This window comes from Chlorocebus sabaeus, chromosome 17 (assembly GCF_047675955.1).
Source record: "Chlorocebus sabaeus isolate Y175 chromosome 17, mChlSab1.0.hap1, whole genome shotgun sequence".
In the NCBI taxonomy this organism is placed as follows: domain Eukaryota; kingdom Metazoa; phylum Chordata; class Mammalia; order Primates; family Cercopithecidae; genus Chlorocebus; species Chlorocebus sabaeus.
Window position 1 is genome coordinate 65,318,922 of NC_132920.1, and position 19,058 is coordinate 65,337,979.

At 33.8% G+C, this 19,058-nt stretch overlaps 1 protein-coding gene across 1 annotated transcript in view; it reads right to left on the reverse strand.

The window, feature by feature from the left end:
* The window catches only part of LOC119620186 (protein eyes shut homolog), a 359,552-nt gene that overhangs the window by 161,130 nt on the left and 179,364 nt on the right, over nucleotides 1–19,058 (reverse strand). The window contains exons 4-5 of the mRNA XM_073006120.1: nucleotides 17,902–18,849; nucleotides 14,193–14,306 (exon numbers count right to left, since the gene is read on the reverse strand). Of these exons, the coding sequence (XP_072862221.1) occupies nucleotides 14,193–14,306; nucleotides 17,902–18,649 (862 nt within the window). The 5' untranslated portion in view covers nucleotides 18,650–18,849. The remainder of the gene's footprint in view (nucleotides 1–14,192; nucleotides 14,307–17,901; nucleotides 18,850–19,058) is intronic.

Genomic DNA, 19,058 nt, shown 5'->3' on the forward strand with positions numbered 1-19,058 from the left:
TTAAAATTAACATCTGAGATTGGATCAGAAAGTCATTAGTCAATAACTATTTTAAATTAACTGAAATAAAAATCATCTGATATACGTTGTTTACCTTACCTAAAGTATATACTCATTTTATTAATTTTTATACCCCCTGACAGACACACACACACACACACACACACACACACACAGAGAGAGAGAGAGATAAAGACAGAGAGAGAGAGACAGAGAGACGTAGCACTTTTCCCAGCTTTCTCTTCATGGAGTAATTAAATTTATTCCATTTTTAAAATCTTAGACTCAGAAAATAATAAATAAGGAATATTACAGAACTGATTACATGATTCCAGTAAGCCAAAAGTGATGTTCGCTCTGTATTTCTCACTATCCCAATGATATTCTTCATTATACAAGTATAACACCTCTAAAGAGCAATTATTTAAACAAAATTTGTCAGGGAGAAGATATGACAATTACTCTCTTATTAAAAAAAACAAAAAACAAAAAAAGTAACTTGCCAAAAAAAGGCATGATTGAATTAGAGAAACCAGTTTTTAGCGACCCTGCTCCTGAAGTGAAACCTTGGGTCCTAAACAACAAATAGTGGGTTCATCTGTCATGATGCATGATATTTGTTTTATCAAACAGAATAAACTCTGTTAAAGATGTTCCATAAAAGTTATTTCAAGTATACCCTGCCATCAGAGTTGGTCTACCAGTGATAGACTAACAAATACCAATCAAACAAAATCTAATGCATCAAAGACAGAAAAATAAATTACATTTTCCCCCAAATTTACAAAATTGATTGCTCATTAAGATATTTATATGTACATCTTAATTTAATTAACTATCTCAGATTATTTTTAAATTTGCTTTTAAGCTTGATGGAAAATTCCCCTGAACTGTGGCATACATTTGAGTTCAAAATGCATTAATCATTTCCAAATCTTTATCTTGAATCAGGAAACATTCATTTCTTACAAGTCATTTCTAAAATTGCTTTTTTAAATTTAATTAATTAATTAATTAATTTTTTTGAGACAAAGTCTCACTCTGTCGCCAGGCTGAAGTGCAGTGTTGTGATCTCGACTCACTGCAACCTCCACCTCCCAGGATCAAGTGATTCTCCTGCCTCAGTCTCCCGAGTAGCTGGGACCACAGGCATGTGCCACCAGGCCAGCTAATTTTTATATTTTTAGTAGAGATGGGGTTTCACCATGTTGGCCAGGATGGTCTCGATCTCTTGACCTTGTGATCCACCTGCCTTGGTCTCCCAAAGTTCTGGGATTACAGGCGTGAGCCCAACCTAAAATTGCTTTTAAACCTATACAATAAGAATTTGATTGGGTTATTAAGGTAAGCCTGGACATGATGAAGTAGGTTGTAAAAATTTAGAATTTTTATTCACACGAATCAAATCAACATTCTAAGAAATCCAGTATGATATCTATTGAAAAGATGATGACACTTTAATAATTATGGTATTGTGCTTTTATAGCCAGCTTCTGAAACTGTAATATCACTGAGTATCACAGACAAGATACAATAATAAGGTTACCCACAGAGAAAAGGTAAAATGCCTTATAAATTTAACTTTCTAGATTTTCATTTTCAAGTTTTTGTACTAAATAAAAGTTGAAGCCATATGTTCAGAAATGTTCCTGTATCTAAAAAATAAGCTTATGGCATTTCCCCATAAAACACATTTCTAAGTCCCAAGATGGAGTAATTAGAGAGATGTTTCTACATGGAGTTCTATAAATTGTCACACCTGTTTAGTGGAACAAAGAATGAAAATATGCAGACTTCAACAGAATTCAAGAACTCATTAAAAGACTTGCACTTTACCAGCAGAAATTACTTAATATAGGAAAAACGTCAGTCATTTTTCAGGCAGTCATGAAGTGATTTTTAAATCACTAAAAATGACAAATTAGAAGTGGAAAATTATCACAATTATATAAGCAGTATTACTGCGATGTATAGAACATCTGTCACCAGTGATAGCCAATTCAACATTCTACAAGGGGAGCCAATTGATGCATTCAATACTATAAGACTAAAAGCAGTTATTACATTTTTTTTTTACTTTTAAAACAAAGAAAGCAATCATGTAATTTTCAGTTAGTATAAAAATTAAATACACTCTGAGTCAAAAATAAACAGGTATCACATTTTCCATATGGCCATTTGTAGCAAATCATACATTTCACTTTTGAGAAATGATGTATTTTTCAATCTTTTTTTCTCTATGTTAATAAAACATGGAGAGAAAGCTGTGATTCTTTTTGTTCTACACATGGCAATAAGAATGTACAATACTCAAATATAACTGTGATTTCAGACTAAAAAATTATGTCATACCTATTTTCAAATATGTCTGTCAGAAGAGAATGATAATACTTTGAACTTCTTTTAAGATTAAGAACATCCCCAAATCTTGTACTCCCTCATTATCAAACATTTATTCAATACCTTATATGTGCTATAAAGCAGGGCTGTAAATTTGAATCGATCACAGGCTTTGCTGTCAAGAACTTTGCAAATCATTAGGAGGAGTAAAGGAAGTGGATATTTGCAGAAGTGAAGGAGAAGAGAGACTTCATTCTAGAGAAGATATAAGATATGAGTGACAGCAGAGAAAATATGAGTATATATGGCTTGTTCATGATACAATCACTAAGACTAGTTGATTAGAGCAAATGATTGGTTAAGAAAATATTGAAAAATGCTTATAAAAGTAGATAGACATAACTTACATAAACACCTGAATGCCATAAAAAGGATACCGGATTTGACTGTATTCACAAAATAGTGGAAAAAAAAAATGAATGAGAAGTTGTTATGCCAAACAATAACAAAAGTAGCAAAAACTAAAATTAATTAAATGCTCACCAAGTATTTTACATGAATTGGTTCATTTAGTCTTAAGAAAAACACATGAAAAATGCTACTCAATTCCCTTTCCCCTTAAATTCACCCTCTTGACAGTGCTCCATTTACTGGTTTCCTCATTTATATTAGTGAATTTCATTTTTAAACAATTACCAAATAATAATGAAGTCAGGACCACTTTACAAGAAATTGATCGTTATGACTAATTATACATAATTGATTTTAGTTAAACGTCCCAAATTACTGTTTCTACTTGAAAGGGCCCTGTTTAGAATCACTGAAGAGTTGCTTGTTTCATTGAAAACACAGAAAAGTTCTGAAAATTAAAAAGAAAAAGAGAGAGAGAAAGCCACATTGAAATTTGCTATTCTGTTGGTGGTGTAGCTTTTTTTCAGATGAACTCTGTCACTGAAAACTACAAAAATTCTGTATAAAAACACACAGAAATCTGCACAAAGTCCTTTAAGAATGAACAAAACCAGGCAAAAATAGAATGCATGAGTAAACTCAATTATTTATCCAAAGAAATCACCTAATCTGAAGAACAGTGAGAGGACCACAAATGGCTGAACTAAAATGAACAGAGCCTCAGTGACCAGTAGGAGAATTCTGAGTCTACCACACATGTAACTGTAGAAGGAAAGGAAAGAGACATTTTGGCAAATAACTCCTTGGCATATATTTGGCAAATATCAAAGAGGTTGAATTAAAATTCTGGTAGAAGTTTTAAAATAAATTGACAAGTGGTTTCTAAGACTTATATGTATATGCAAAGGATCTAGAATAGTCAGAACAATCTCGATAAAAACTAAGAAACTGGAGGATTTGTTTTATAGAACCTCAAGTTTTGATATAAATACACACTAATCAAGAAACAGTAGTATTGGCTAAGGAAAGAAAAAATAGACCAATAGAATAGAATAGAGATTACTGAACTAGACATACACACATATATGTTTAATTTATTTATGATAAGATGCCAAGCAAATCTATGGGTAAAAGAAAAGTGCCACATGGTGCTGAACTGTATTTCCATACATTAAAAAATCAAACCAACCTTCTATGAAATGCAAAAATTAACTGAGTAGATTATAAACCTAAACAGAGGGCTAAAACTATAAGTCTTCTAGAAGAACACATTGGAGAAATTCTTTGGGATTCTGGAACATGCAAACGTTTCCTAAAGAAGGCACGAAACATACAAAATGTGTTTTTAAATGATAAATTTATTTTGTTAACATTGAAAACTTTTGCTCATCAAAGTACATGGAAAAAAATAATTAAGTAGGCTGGATGCGGTGGTGGCTCCCACCTGTAATCCTAGCACTTGGGGAGCCCAAGGCGGGTAGATCACGAGGTCAGGAGATTGAGACCATCCTAGCCAGCATGGTGAAATCCTGTCTCTACTAAAAATACAAAAAAAAAAAATATTAGTTGGGCGTGGTGGCACATGCCTGTAGTCCCAGCTACTTGGGAGGCTGAGGCAGGAGAATCGCTTGAAAGCAGGAGGCACAGGTTGAAGTGAGCTGAGATCATGCCACTGCACTCCAGCCTGGTGACACAGCAAGACTCCATCTCTAATTAATTAATTAATTAATTAATAGGTAAGTCAGAGTCAGAAAAAAATTATTTGTATGGTATGCATACATGACAAGTGACTTCCGTCCAGGACATGTACAGCTTTTCTACATATCACTAATAAAAAGATAACTTAAAAATGGCAGAGTGAGTGAGCCATATTGGCTTTCAATGACTACAGGATATTATGGGCCTTAAATAAATATACACAGATAATACCACATTATTAAATATTTCATTGACATTTTCATGAATAAACCAGAGAAGCAAAATATTATATTCATTTAAGATCAAATCATTGGACTCAAATAATTCCAAATTATATTTCTCAATATATATTCTTCAAATAATTCCAAATTGCCATTTCCTCAAATGGTAAAATAGAGAAGAGATTAACTATTTTATTTACTACTTTATGGACTTTCTGAAAAAGAAAGGTGCATATTAAATAGTAGTTAAAAATAACCAAAGGACATGAAATTAGTATACCAAAGGGATAGCTGAACCCCCATATTTATTATAGCATTATTCATAATAGTCAATATATGGAATCAACCTAGATGTCCATCGAGAGATGCTTGGATAAAGAAAATGTGGTCTATATACACAATGGCATACTATTCGGTCATAAAAAGAATGGAATCCTGTCATTCCTGGCAACATGGATAAACCTGTAGGATATTATATTAAGCGAAATAAGTCAGGCTCAGAAAGAGAAATACTGTGTGTTCTCACTCATATGGGAGAACTAAATAAAATTTGAGCTCATGGAAGTAGTGTGTAAAATTGTGAGTATTAGATGCTAGGAAGGGTAAGGAAAAGGAGGATGGGGACAGTTTGGTTAATGGATATAAAATTATAGCTAGATAGAAGGAATGATTCATGGTGTTCTACAACACTGTAAGGTGAATGTGGTTAACTGTGATTTACTATATATTTTCAAAAATCTAGAAGGGAGTATTCTGAATGTTCACAACACAAAGAAATGATAAACGTTTGAAGTGATGGATATGTTAATTACTCTGATTTGATCCTTACATATTGTATAGATATATCAAAATATCACTCTGTATCCTATAAATGTAATTATTAAGTGTCAACCAAAAAAAGTCAAAAGGAAAAAATAAGTGTTCTATGCATTGAACAATAAAAAGTAATTCAAATTGGCAGATATGTATATCTGTTTAATAACTTTAGCTAAATTATATGCTTTATTGAGCATTCAAGTCTTTTCATTTTATAATCAATTTACAGTCTCATTTCTCAATACAAGCAATAAAGTTTCATTAGCATCTCGAGATCTCATAATAATCAGTAATTACTATTTATTAAGTTCATAGTATACACTACCTTGTTGGTAGACACATAAACTATTTCGAGACAATTTATAGTAGGGTGGAGAACACTTGGAAATAATGTTTTGCCAATAAATCTATGGAGGATTCATCACAATGGAAGAAATTAATTGGAAGGTTCAGAGGAAGATTTAGTTCTTTATCTGGATGGAATATGGTAGCAAAGGAAATTGTTCATGTTAGTAATCGATACAGAGCCTCTGCTTTTAAATGTTGTGTTATTGTGGATTATGCTGTGTTTGGAAAGAACAGTCACCATCAATGCTAGTCATTATCATAGTGACTAGAGAATCAAGAAGAAAAATGCTATAAAATACAGTTTGACAATGTAAAACTAATAGCAACCCAGAACAAACTTATATAAACTCCTACCAATTCAATGCCTAAAAAATAATTTACATTATTAAATGTGTTAAACATTTGCCATAAATTATCATTCCAAATTTTATAAATACTAAGCCTTAATATTGACTATACATGTGTGCTTATCAGCTCATGTAACTCCATCATTTTTTAAAATTCCACTTATGAGAGCAAGGACTAGTTCAATTCTCTACATGGCAGGGGGTTATGTTAGAGATAGGGTTAAATTGACAGAGATTAATTTTCCAACCTCTATTAGAATTGAATTTCAAAATAGGATTAAAGTTCAATTATTAATAATGAAGAAAGTTATATCTGATTTAGCTCCCGCCTGCTTTTCTTTCAATGAACAAAATTCTATTCTTCATAAATTCTACCCACTGGTGAGGATTATGCAGATGGAGAAATATGTACTTTACATTGGAAAATATTCTGTCTACCCTCTGATTTAAACTGCTAACTGAATGTCTTACACTATTATCTACTAGTCAGATTGGATCTCTTGTTATATGCCCAAAATGGTAGCTGAAGTTACCATCACTGAATGCCATTGCAAAACCTTTTTAACATCACTCATCTTGGGTTCAAATATCCCAACATCCTTACAAATAAACGTTCCTATCTTGAAACTAAATTTGTTTATGGTAGCTTTAATTTAGTCGCACTAAAAACAATTTATTTTCTGACAATCACCTGTTTCTACATCAAATTCACATCTGAAAATGTGTCATTATCTAATAATGTATAGTATAATAATTTTGACATGTCCTTGCATTGATCAAAAATATAGATTTAAAAATTTAGCAATAAAACTTATAGTTATAAAATTTGAATAAATCACTTTCTAATGGATGCATAATCTCGTGTAACATTTCAAATTTGGGATTACAATTAAGAATACATTTTCATGTGGTTTTCTATTAGATTTTAATTCTTAATTTTACTTTTATAATGTTTGAAATGGAAGTTTGACCTTATGGCTAATGATTCTTATTTATACTCTATCTCACAATATTTGAGATATCTGAAAAATCAAGAATTTGATTTCTAATGGCTCTTTAGTTTTGAAATAGGATTGGCATACTCTACACCATACTTATTTGCAGTCTGGATGCATTAGATGTGGGTTATTAAACTGCTTTAGGTATGACAACTATAATATTCCAAATGATATTAATTCCAAAATTCTGTTTGGAATGAAATTCAAGAGAAATGGGAACTTGACATAAAGGCTAATTGTATAATAATCACTGGTTGATAAGGCATTAAAAATATTAATTTTCTGTAGCTTTACGATGGCTCATTGGAACATAATGTTGATTATGAATCCAGATTCATATATCCAGTAATATATATTAATATGCACAGTTGATCACGGTGGAAAAATATACATATATTGGTTTCTGAAGAGTTTTGAAGAAACCAATAAGAAAATATAAGAAAATATGTATGAAATATATAGATAGATGATGTATTAGTTCGTTTTCATGCTGCTGATGAAGAAATAACTGAGAATGGGCAATCTGCAAAAGAAAGAGGTTTAATGGACCTACAGTTCCATGTGGCTGTGGAAGCCTCACAATCCTGGAGGAAGGCAAGGAGGAACAAGTCACATCTTACATGGATGACAGCAAGCAAAGATGGAGAGCTTATGCAGGGGAACTCATTTTTTTTTTAAACCATCAGATCTCATGAGACTTATTCACTATCATGAGAATAGCACGGGAAAGACGTGCCCCCATGATTCAATTACTTCCTACCAGGTCCCTCCCACAACACGTGGGAATTCAAGATGGGGGCACAGTTAAGCCATAACTGATGGATAGATATAGACATATTTTATACATCTTTTAAATGTGATGCTTCCTATACACTTTTGGCACAGGCTGTAGATATCAAAATATTGCAAAAAAACAAAAACAAACAAAAAAAAGAACCTACTATAGTTACCAAACCTTCACAGGGTAATCATTCTAGTTCGCTCAGGATAGCACCAGTTTATGCTCATGGGGTAGAAGACAGCATATTGCTGAAGTATTTCAGTTCTCTCCAAATATTAAAATGCCATTTGTCCTGGATGTTTTAAACAAATACTATTATTTATGGTTGCACTAAAACAAATAGGGATGGGTTTCATAAATCACCACTTGGTATTTTATATTCTGCCATCTTCTTTTCCAGGAGTGTGAGATATAGAGTTATACAAAAGCAGAAAATTATTTTTCACATGAGGATAATATGGTAATATAACCAGTGATATCCCACCTCTCTTTTGCAATGCTTTCCAGATGCAAATTTTATTGTATCAATCAATCAAGGACAGCTTGTAGGACTCTGAAGACCCAAGCAGACAAAAGTAGGTAATTCCTCCTTTTTTCAGTTGGTATGCTGAGGTGGTTACTAATAATGCTACTCTTCCAGCACAATGCTTCCAGGCTGCCAGTGAGCTTGGTCAGTAGGAACCACAGGAAATTATGAGTTATGTCTATGTTATATATGAGAGGAAAATTGAGGCTGCTAGTTTTTTCATAGGGTTTATAGATAATTGCCTGTATTTTCTTGCTATGGAAGTTTGGTCAATTATTGTATGGTACAAAACAGTGGTAACTATAGTTGTAAGATGAATAAGACCTTCCACCTACTTTTGTAAACAAAGTTTTATTGATATAGTGAAATTCACACAGTTATGTTTGTCTGTGGCTGCTTTCATGCTTCAATAGCAGAGTTGAATCATTGTGATAGAGACCATATGGCTCAAGAAGTCTAAAATATTTACTATCTAACCCTTTACAGAAAAATTTGGCAGCCCTTGTTATAAATCTACAACTATTTACATATTTTACTATGCACTGATGAACATTTCTTATTCTACAATTAATAAAATTAAGTTTCAAATTTGTTTCCCTAGAAAATTGATGACGAACACATAGTTGCCCCTAAATTGTGCCACTATTAATGATCCACTGTAAGATATTAGTGACATTACTGACTGTACAGAAACAAGAATGCATACATTAGTTGAGCAATCATAAGCATCTACTTTTTAAAATGTTAGTAAGTATTTTAGAAGACTGTCTTCTGATGATGATTTAGGTGAATAAGCAGAAGGTCTTCTTACAGATCACTCTGTGAATCATGTCTTTTCATTTAGATCAAATGACTGTCCCAAATTTTTTTTCTCATTTTTTAATGCAAGTTCCTGTGTGCATGCAAAAAGTAAAGTGATAGTTGTCAAACTATCAGCTCAACTAGTAGACAATTTCATTTACAGTTAAAAAATGCCAGCTTGAGCTGGGCGTGGTGGCTTAAATTAAAATGAAGTTTTGCAAGTTTATTCTGTCAAAGGCAAGACATCTGACAGCATTGGTAGTGCTATTGGGAATTTGTGAATTCTGCAAAACATATTCAAAACTAAAGTTATTGGTTCCTGTGGTGAAATTTTAAATACATATTTTGTTAAGTATGTGGCATAATACATTGTTTTGATCAAATATAGAAAAATGTGGAGCAGAAAATATAGGAAATGTATTGTAGTTCACACATAGTTCATATTTTGTTACAAATTGGTCATGATATTCACACAACTAAAATAAAAACTGTAATTGCAAAATTCACAAATAATTTTAAATACTCACAGAGTAACAGAACTAATTTGTTGTGACAAAACTACTATTGAAAAAAGTGTAACATACCATAATGTGCTCTTTTCTTGCTTCTTTTCATCAATATTCAAATTTTAGAAATGTTTAAGTCTCCAAAGAATGACTTTGAAAATGAATCTAAGGGTGCACAGAAGCTTTGACATTTTAGTAACAGAATGCTCTACATTTAGCTGCATCTTGCTCAAGTCAGTTTCAAAAATTTAATTAAACCGTTAAAATAATTTAAGTACCAAAGAAATCAGTTTTTGAACATTACAGTAAGTTGCACTTTTTAAATAAAACACTGAAGTTTATTTCTCCATGAATCAAGAAAGACACTTAGCAAATTTAATAAGATTTCAAAAGTATACAAGATTTTAAATATTATAACAGTGCCTTGGAATAGGTGAATTTGTGGGAAGCATTTGAGGAGGGCTCCTAAATTTCAAGGATAAACTGACATACTAGAGCATAATGGAAATAAATTGAGAGGGTTGACAACTTTGCAGCACCTAAATTTAGACAAACATTCTAAAGAATAATAAATAGAAATCATTTACTTCATGATTATCTTGGAAAATGTTATCTAACAAACTGATTTTGATAAGTAAAATACAGAACTCCTATAAAAATATTTCATCCTTGAGGAGGTCCTTCACATCCCTTGTAAGTTGAATTCCTAGATATTTTATTCTCTTAGTAGCAAATGCGAATGAGAGTTCACTCATGATTTGGCTATCTGTTTGTCTGTTATTGGTGTATAGGAATGCTTGTGATTTTTGCAAATTGATTTTGTTTCCTGAGACTTTGCTGAAGTTGCTTATCAGCTTAGGAGATTTTGGGCTGAGTCAATGGAGTTTTCTAAATATACAATCATGTCATCTGCAAACTGAGACAATTTGACTTCCTTTATTCCTGTTTGTATATCCTTTATTTCTTTTTCTTGCCTGACTGCCCTGGCCAGGACTTCCAACACTATGTTGAATAGGAGTGGTGAGAGAGGGCATCCCTGACTTGTGCCAGTTTTCAAAGGGAATGCTTCCAATTTTTGCCCATTCAGTATGATATTGGCTGTGGGTTTGTCATAAATAGCTCTTATTATTTTGAGATATGTTCCATCGATACCCAGATTATTGAGAGATTTTAGCATGAAAGGCTGTTGAATTTTGTCAAAGGCCTTTTCTGCATCTATTGAAATAATCATGTGGTTTTTGTCGTTGGTTCTGTTTATGTGATGGATTATGTTTATTGATTTGCATATGTTGAACCAGCCTTGCATCTTAGGTATGAAGCTGACTTGATCGTGGTAGATAAGCTTTCTGATGTTCGCTTTGCCAATATTTTATTGAAGATTTTCACATTAATGTTCATCAGGGATACTGACCTAAAATTCTCTTTTTTTTGTTGTGTCTCTGTCAGACTTTGGTATCAGGATGATGCTGGCCTCATAAAATGAGTTAGGGAGGATTCCCTCTTTTTCTATTGATTGGAATAATTTCAGAAGGAGTGGTACCAGCTCCTCTTTGTATCTCTGGTAGAATTCGGCTGTGAATCCATTGGGTCCTGGACTTTTTTTGGTTGGTAGACTGTTAATTATTGCCTCAACTTCAGAACCTGTTATTGGTCTATTCAGAGATTCAACTTCTTCCTGGTTTAGTCTTGGGAGAGTGTATGTGTCCAGGAATTTATCCATGTCTTCTAGATTTTCCAGTTTATTTGCATGGAGATGTTTATAGTATTCTCTGACAGTAGTTTGCATTTCTGTGAGATTGGTGGTGACATCCCCTTTATCCTTTTTTATTTCATCTATTTAATTCTTCTCTCTTTTCTTCTTTAGTAGTCTGGTTAGCGGTCTATCAATTTTGTTGATCTTTTCAAAAAAACAGCTCCTGGATTCATTGATTTTTTGAAGGGTTTTTTGTGTCTCTATCTCCTTCAGTTCTGCTCTGATCTTAGTTATTTCTTGTCTTCTGCTAGCTTTTGAACGTGTTTGCTCTTGCTTCTCTAGGTCTTTTAATTGTGATGTTAGGGTGTCAATTTTAGATCTTTCCTGCTTTCTCTTGTGGCCATTTACTGCTATAAATTTCCCTCTATACACTGCTTTAAATGTGTCCCAGCGATGCTGGTATGCTGTGTCTTTGTTCTTACTGGTTTCAAAGGACATCTTTATTTCTGCCTTCATTTTGTGAAAGAACTCTTCAAGGAGAACTATAAACCACTGCTCAATGAAATAAGAGAGGACACAAACAAATGCAAAACATTCCATGCTCATGAATAGGAAGAATCAATATCGTGAAAATGGCCTTACTGCCCAAAGTATAGATTCAGTGTTATCCCCATCAAGCTACCACTGACTTTCTTCACAGAATTAGAAAAATCTACTATAAACTTCATATGGAACCAAAAAAGAGCCCACATAGCCAGGACAATCCTGGGCAAGAAGAACAAAGCTGGAAGCATCAAGCTACCTAACCTCAAATTTTACTACAAGGCTCCAGTAACCAGAACAGCATGGCACTAGTACCAAGACAGATATATAGACCAATGGAACAGAACGGAGACCTCAGAAATAACACCGCACATCTATCACCATCTGATCTTCAACAAACCTGACACAAAAAAGCAATGGGGAAAAGATTCCCTATTTTATAAATGGTGTTGGGAAAACTGGCTAGCCATATGCTGAAAACTGAAACTGAACCCCATCCTCGCGACTTACACAAAAATCTACTCAAGACGGATCAAAGACTCAAACATAAGACCTAGGATCATAAAAATCCTAGAAGAAAACCTGAGCAAAAACCTAGAAGAATTCCATTCAGGCATAGGCACAGGCAAATACCTCATGTCTAAAACACCAAAAGCAATGGCAACAAAAGCCAAAATTGACAAATGGAATCTAACTAAAGAGCTTCTGAACAGCAAAAGAAATTGTCATCAGAGTGAATAGGCAACCTACAGAAAGGGAGAAAAATTTTGTAATCTATCGATCTGACAAAGGGCTAATATCCAAAACCTGTAAATAACTTACAAATTTACAAGAAAAAAGCAAGCAACCCCATCAAGAAATGGGCAAAGGATATGAATAGACACTTCTCAAAAGAATACATTTATGCAGCCAACAGACATACGAAAACATGCTCATCATCACTGGTCATTAGATAAATGCAAATCAAAACCACAATGAGATACCATCTTATGCCATTTAGAATGGTGATCATTAAAAAGTCAGGAAACAACAGATGCTAGAGAGGTTGTGGAAAAGTAGGAATGCTTTTACACTGTTTGTGGGAGTGTAAATTAGTTCAACCATTGTGGAAGACAGTGTGGTGATTCCTCAAGGATGTAGAACTAGAAATACCATTTGACCCAGCAATCCCATTACTGAACATATACCCACAGGATTATAAATCATCTTATGATGAAGATACATGCACATGAATGTTTATTGCAGCACAGTTCATAATAGCAAAGACTTGGAACCAACCCAAATGTCCATCAATGATAGACTGGATTAAGAAAATGTGGCACATATACACCATGGAATGCTATGCAGCCATAAAAACAAACAAACAAAAAAAAGGATGATATCATGTCCTTTGCAGGGACATGGATGAAGCTGGAAACCATCAATCTCAGCAAACTATCACAGGATCAGAAAACCAAATGCTGGATGTTCTCAGTCATAAGTGAGAGGTGAACAATGAGAACACATGGACACAGGGAGGGGAACATCACACACTGGGGCCTGTCGGGGGTCAGGGGTTAGGGGAGGGATTGCATTAGAAGAAATACCTAATACAGGTGATGGGTTGATGGGTGAGCAAACTACGATGGCACATGCATACCTATGTAACAAAATTGCACATTCTTCACATGTAACCCACAACTTAAAGTATAATTTAAAAATATATATATTTTATCTGCATATTGTATATCAAAAAGAGATTTAATAATATCTTCCTTTAGCAGAGTTTTTTTTAAGCAATTAACAGAAACCTCAACATGTGTTCAGTGAAAATGTCCATAATCTAAAATGTCATGGTTAAGAAGTGCCAAATAAGGACATGAACAATTTCAAATTCATTGGTCATAAATACAAGTCTGAAGAAAGATGTAAGTCATTTTATGGTGAAAAGCATATGAACTGTTGGTCAAACTCTTCTTATGCTATAAAACATTTAGCAGCCGTATGATGTAATTGTATTAGCCAAATTGATTTATTAAACTTTACCATAAAAGTATTCAGTATCTATAACTTCTCAAATTGTATTTTTCAAAAAGAAATGAAATATTTCACATTTAATTTGAAATACATAGACAAAATTAAAGTTATTTGTGTATATGTATGTATATATATGCATTTTTTTACCTGAAAATTGTTCATCACATTCACAAATGAAACTATTTGAAGTAATATTGCTGCAGTTTCCATGGAAACAGACATGTGGTTGACACTGGCCAATGATTTCTGAGCAATTCTTTCCTATAACAATGAAAAGAAAGTTTTTTTACATTGCATATCAATATCATAACCATCAGTTTTCCCTCAATTCTTTAATAATGAAAATATCAAAGTCTGACAAATGCCATTTCAGTTATGAAACCATGTTACGATGATGCATTTAAAATGAAATAAAAATTAATTTTGGCACTTTACATAAGTTTTTTATCTTCTGACCCCAGACTATAATATCCAAATATTTTTTTCTGTCTAGTGGTATTTGAGCTTTATTTTATTTATGTGATATTTTAAAATTTTAATTGTGTTTTCATGGTAGATAATATTAATACATAAAAGTACCAGTTTTTCAACATACACTGTTAGTATTGCAATGATAATTTACAAAGTGACACATTCAAATGTGTATTGTGTCTCAGCCTTACCCCCTAGCCAAGGGAACAATTCAAAAGGAGAAATGGCTGCCTGGATTCTCAGAATATGTGCACAAACTTGCAAATTCAACCCTTCTTTGCACTTGCTGCCATAGCACATTTTCAAAATCTCACTTACACATACTATTGTGGTCCCACTACATCAGTTAACATAGCCTTCCATAACGTACTCATTCTATGCATATTTAATCATCTTATAATACCCTTCGTAGAGGGATGTGCTTTGGAAATCCCAAGCATAGCAAGTGGACAAATGTTGTTACAAAACACCCGCATGTAATTTGGCAATATGTTTTTTTCCTCAGTTTAATTAAGCTCTTAATTTAATTTATGAGCAGTTTTTGCCATTATCATTGATGTCTTTGAAATTCCTTATATACTGACATCCCTGCCTAACTAATGCAGAACTCTTTTTTCTTCATTTGCCTCCAAGCAACGCTAAACGTAATGAAAATATAAATAATGAAAATATAAATAAAAATCATGTTTCAAAATGTTTTCCAAACATAAAAACTAAATTAACAGTATAATGCTCAATAGGCCATGCCCTAATTAAAACTTAGTGAGTTTTATGAGCTGAATTGTGCCCACCCAACCCCACCACATTCATATGTTGAAGTCCTAACCCTCAGTATCACAGAGTATCTATATTTGAAGACAACATATTTAGAGAAGTACACAATTAAGGTTAAATAAGGTCAGTAGGATGCATCCTAATCCAACGTGACTGGTCTGCTTTCAAGAGGAGAATATTTACACACAGATACATACTGAGCAATGACAATGTAAAGACACAGGAAGAAGATAGCAGTCTGTGGCCAAATCAAATCGATCTCAGAAGAAAACATGCCTGCCAATCTTTGACTTTTGGCATCTAAAACTGTGAGAAAATAAGTTAAGCCATCCAGTCTATGGTACTTTGTTATGACCGCTCTAACAAAATAATGCAGTGAGCACTCTCAATTGTTTCACAATTCTACATAATTCATTATCTTCTTTGATTTTAAAATTGAAGTAATTATTTATAATTAAAGTGGCAAGTGGAGTATTCTTAATGTTACAAAAATAAGTAAGCATTATTTAGATATTTTATAGTGTTCAAAGTTTAATGATTTAAAGCACCTATGGCTGAAAGAAAGAAAGAAGAAAGTAAGAAAGAAAGAGAGAGATAGAGAAAGAAAGAGAAAGAGAAAGAGGAAGAAAGGGAGGGAGGGAGGGAGGGAGGGAGGAAGGAAGGAAGGAAGGAAGGAAGGAAGGAAGGAAGGAAGGAAGGAAGGAAGGAAGGAAATCTTGAGTAAGAAGCAAACCATTCTATGCAGTTATAATAAAAGCACTAAAATAATATCCCATGAACTATGAATGCATACATGCAAATTAATATTCTGACACACGGTAGAAATTTTCTGACCAATTATTCTTTAAAACTCTTTGGACGGGTAAAAATGGATGCTTTAAAGAGTGTCTATTAAATTGCTTTGTCATTGACTCTAAATCAGCAGTTTCAGTGTTTTCACATTTTCTCTAGTCTGCGTTAACTTTAATCACCTGATATACCCCAGCGTAAATCAGCACCTTCTATCACCAATGCCAGTACAGTCAAACGATAATTTGATCCACGTTATAGAAACAATATATTCAGTGGCTATCATTGGTATTAATTTCTATAATGATCTTGGTACTGAGCTATCAAGTTCAAAATGAGTATTTGAAAGATTGGATTAGGTGACTTTTACAGCCTACAATGGCTTAGTGAGGTCTTCCATTACATCTTTTTTTTGTTGTTGTTTTATCTTATTTTTAGACGGAGTCTTGCTTCATTGCCCACGCTGCAGCGCAGTGGCGCGATCTCAGCTAACTACAAACTTCACCTCCCGGTTCAAGGGATTCTTCCGCCTCAGCCTCCCGAGTAGCTGGGATTACAGGCACCCGCCATTATGCCCAGCAAATTTTTGTATTTTTGTAGAGACGGAGTTTCACCATGTTGGCCAGGCTGGTCTTGAACTCCTTACCTCAAGTGATCCGCCCACCACAGCCTCCCAAAATGCTGGGATTACAAGTGTGCGCCGCCTCCCCGTCGGCCCCCATTACATCTTACCACACAGCCCCTTTGGCTCCTATGGAGTCAGCCTCAGGCACATGGGAGAAGGAATCCTCCTAAATCCTGCCTAACACAATTGCAGTTAAATCCCTGCAGGTGATCTGCTCTAGACATATCTCTGCTCTAACCTTCCTTCCTCTTATGACCAAAATACATACCAATCTGCTCTTTTCCTATACTATGATTATTAGCCGTGTCAAATACTTCTGTTTGTTAGATCATCGTGGTCTTATTTCACTTGTAAGTCTCCACGCCAGGTCTGTCAAACTCTCTAAATTCTTTCACAAGTTTCCAAGGTTTAAATGTTCCCTACATTTTTTCAATGTTTCTCCTCACTTTCCTCCTATGACCCCAGATTCCTCTAGTATATTCTCAAGTAGAGAGAGTTTTATTCCCTTCAAACCTCACTTTAGCCTCAGGCAGCATCATTTACATTTTTTTTAGATTGTCTTTCCTCTGGCTTAATTACTCACCAAACATCTTTTTACAACCTTTCCTGATTATTGCCTCTTATTGAGCTTATCACAACCGGTTATTAATTATAACATCTTATTTTCATCCTTGTCACTATCAGCTATAAATCAAGGTTTGGATGCCATACCAACATCCATTTAAAACACTGCTCTTGGCTCACAATTATCTGTTCCTCTCCAATTCTGCCAAGCAACTTCAATGACTTCCCTTCAACCATAGTTCCTTAACTTCCTCTACTCAGATGCATACTTCATTATCAAGTTATCACCTATCTAAATACCATAATCTTGGGAATTCATTCAGTGACTAAAAGCTTTTATATTATTCTGATAATCTTATGTTTTAATATATGAGACATTAAGAATGGATGTTGGGAAAGATATAAATATAGATATTTCACTATTAAACATGTTTCTAAGAGCCCTCTTTCAGTTAAGCAAAAAGCTTATTTTGGAGGGTCCCTGATAGGATTTGTGTATGTCCAGAATCTATATTTAGCCAAATCTAAGGAATCTATTAAAATTTTTAAAATGCAGTTTGATTTCTGTTAAGTAACCATTTATAAATTTGCTGTGTTTATTTTAATAAAATTATATATTTTAAACAATCTTACCTGTAAATGGTGGGTGACAGACACATTCATATCCTTGCTCATCCCAGTTTCCTCTTTTATTAATGCAACTGCCATCATTTTTACATGGTTTAAAAGAACATGCATCAAGTTCCTGGCAGTATTTTCCAGAAAATGGAGGCTGGCAATGGCAGCTATATGTCTTGCTCCAAGCTTCACTAAGACATTTACCATGACCAGAGCAAAATTCTGAACTCAGAGATTCCTGGCAGAACTGCTGTTTCACTGTCACATTTAGTCGAAGTCCCAGTGGACAAGGTGATGGACCACTTTCCATAACTGTGATAAAATAATGTGTTCCAACACTCAGCCACTTAGAATTAACAGTGTGCATTCCTTTTAGTCTGCAACCAAAAAGTAACTGATCTTCCGTTGCGGTATTTTGCACACAGTCGATGAAAGATGTTTCAGAAACATTCATCAAATTTATTTCTGGAAATTGAAGAGATGGTTCAGAAGAAATTACAAGGATATCTCCTAATTGAATTTGCAAAGGGCAAATCTGGGGAACAACTTGATTGCCCGAAGTATCTATTTTAGTGTTTACACCCAAAAACCAGCAATCTCTGTAGAAGTCCACGCAGATGTTTTCTGTTAGTGTCCAATTTACCACATGTGATGAGGGTTGTGGATGCCATTCTTCCACCAATTCCTGTCTACATGTTTTTCCATTTATAAAAGAACTGTGAAAAAACATGAGGCTCAGAATGACGATTGATTTATCAGTCATTTTCGGGCAACTGTATTTTACAGTTTATCGTAAAGAATTGCTGCAAAAATGGTGTTTTAAGTATTGCTGGAAATTTCCAAGCAAAGTTGTTGTTAGGGATTCCTGGGAAATGGAATTGGCTTTTTTTCTGTCCCCAAAGTAGCTTTGATGACAATGTGCTTTGATGGAGAAACGGAGGAATTTGAATGTTGTAAATATTCCTTTAAACAGAAAAAAAACATACATTGTTAGTGAAGTTTTCCCTAAATTACTTAATAGTATAGAAAATGCTAGCTCTTTCTGTAGATTTAATAAGAGCCTACACTGCAAAGATGTCACCAATAGCTAGGGACCTTCTTTGGGAAAGAAGGCCAAGAAAAACATGATCAAGATATGTTGATCTGGTCAAGCTTTATGTAGTCACCTGATT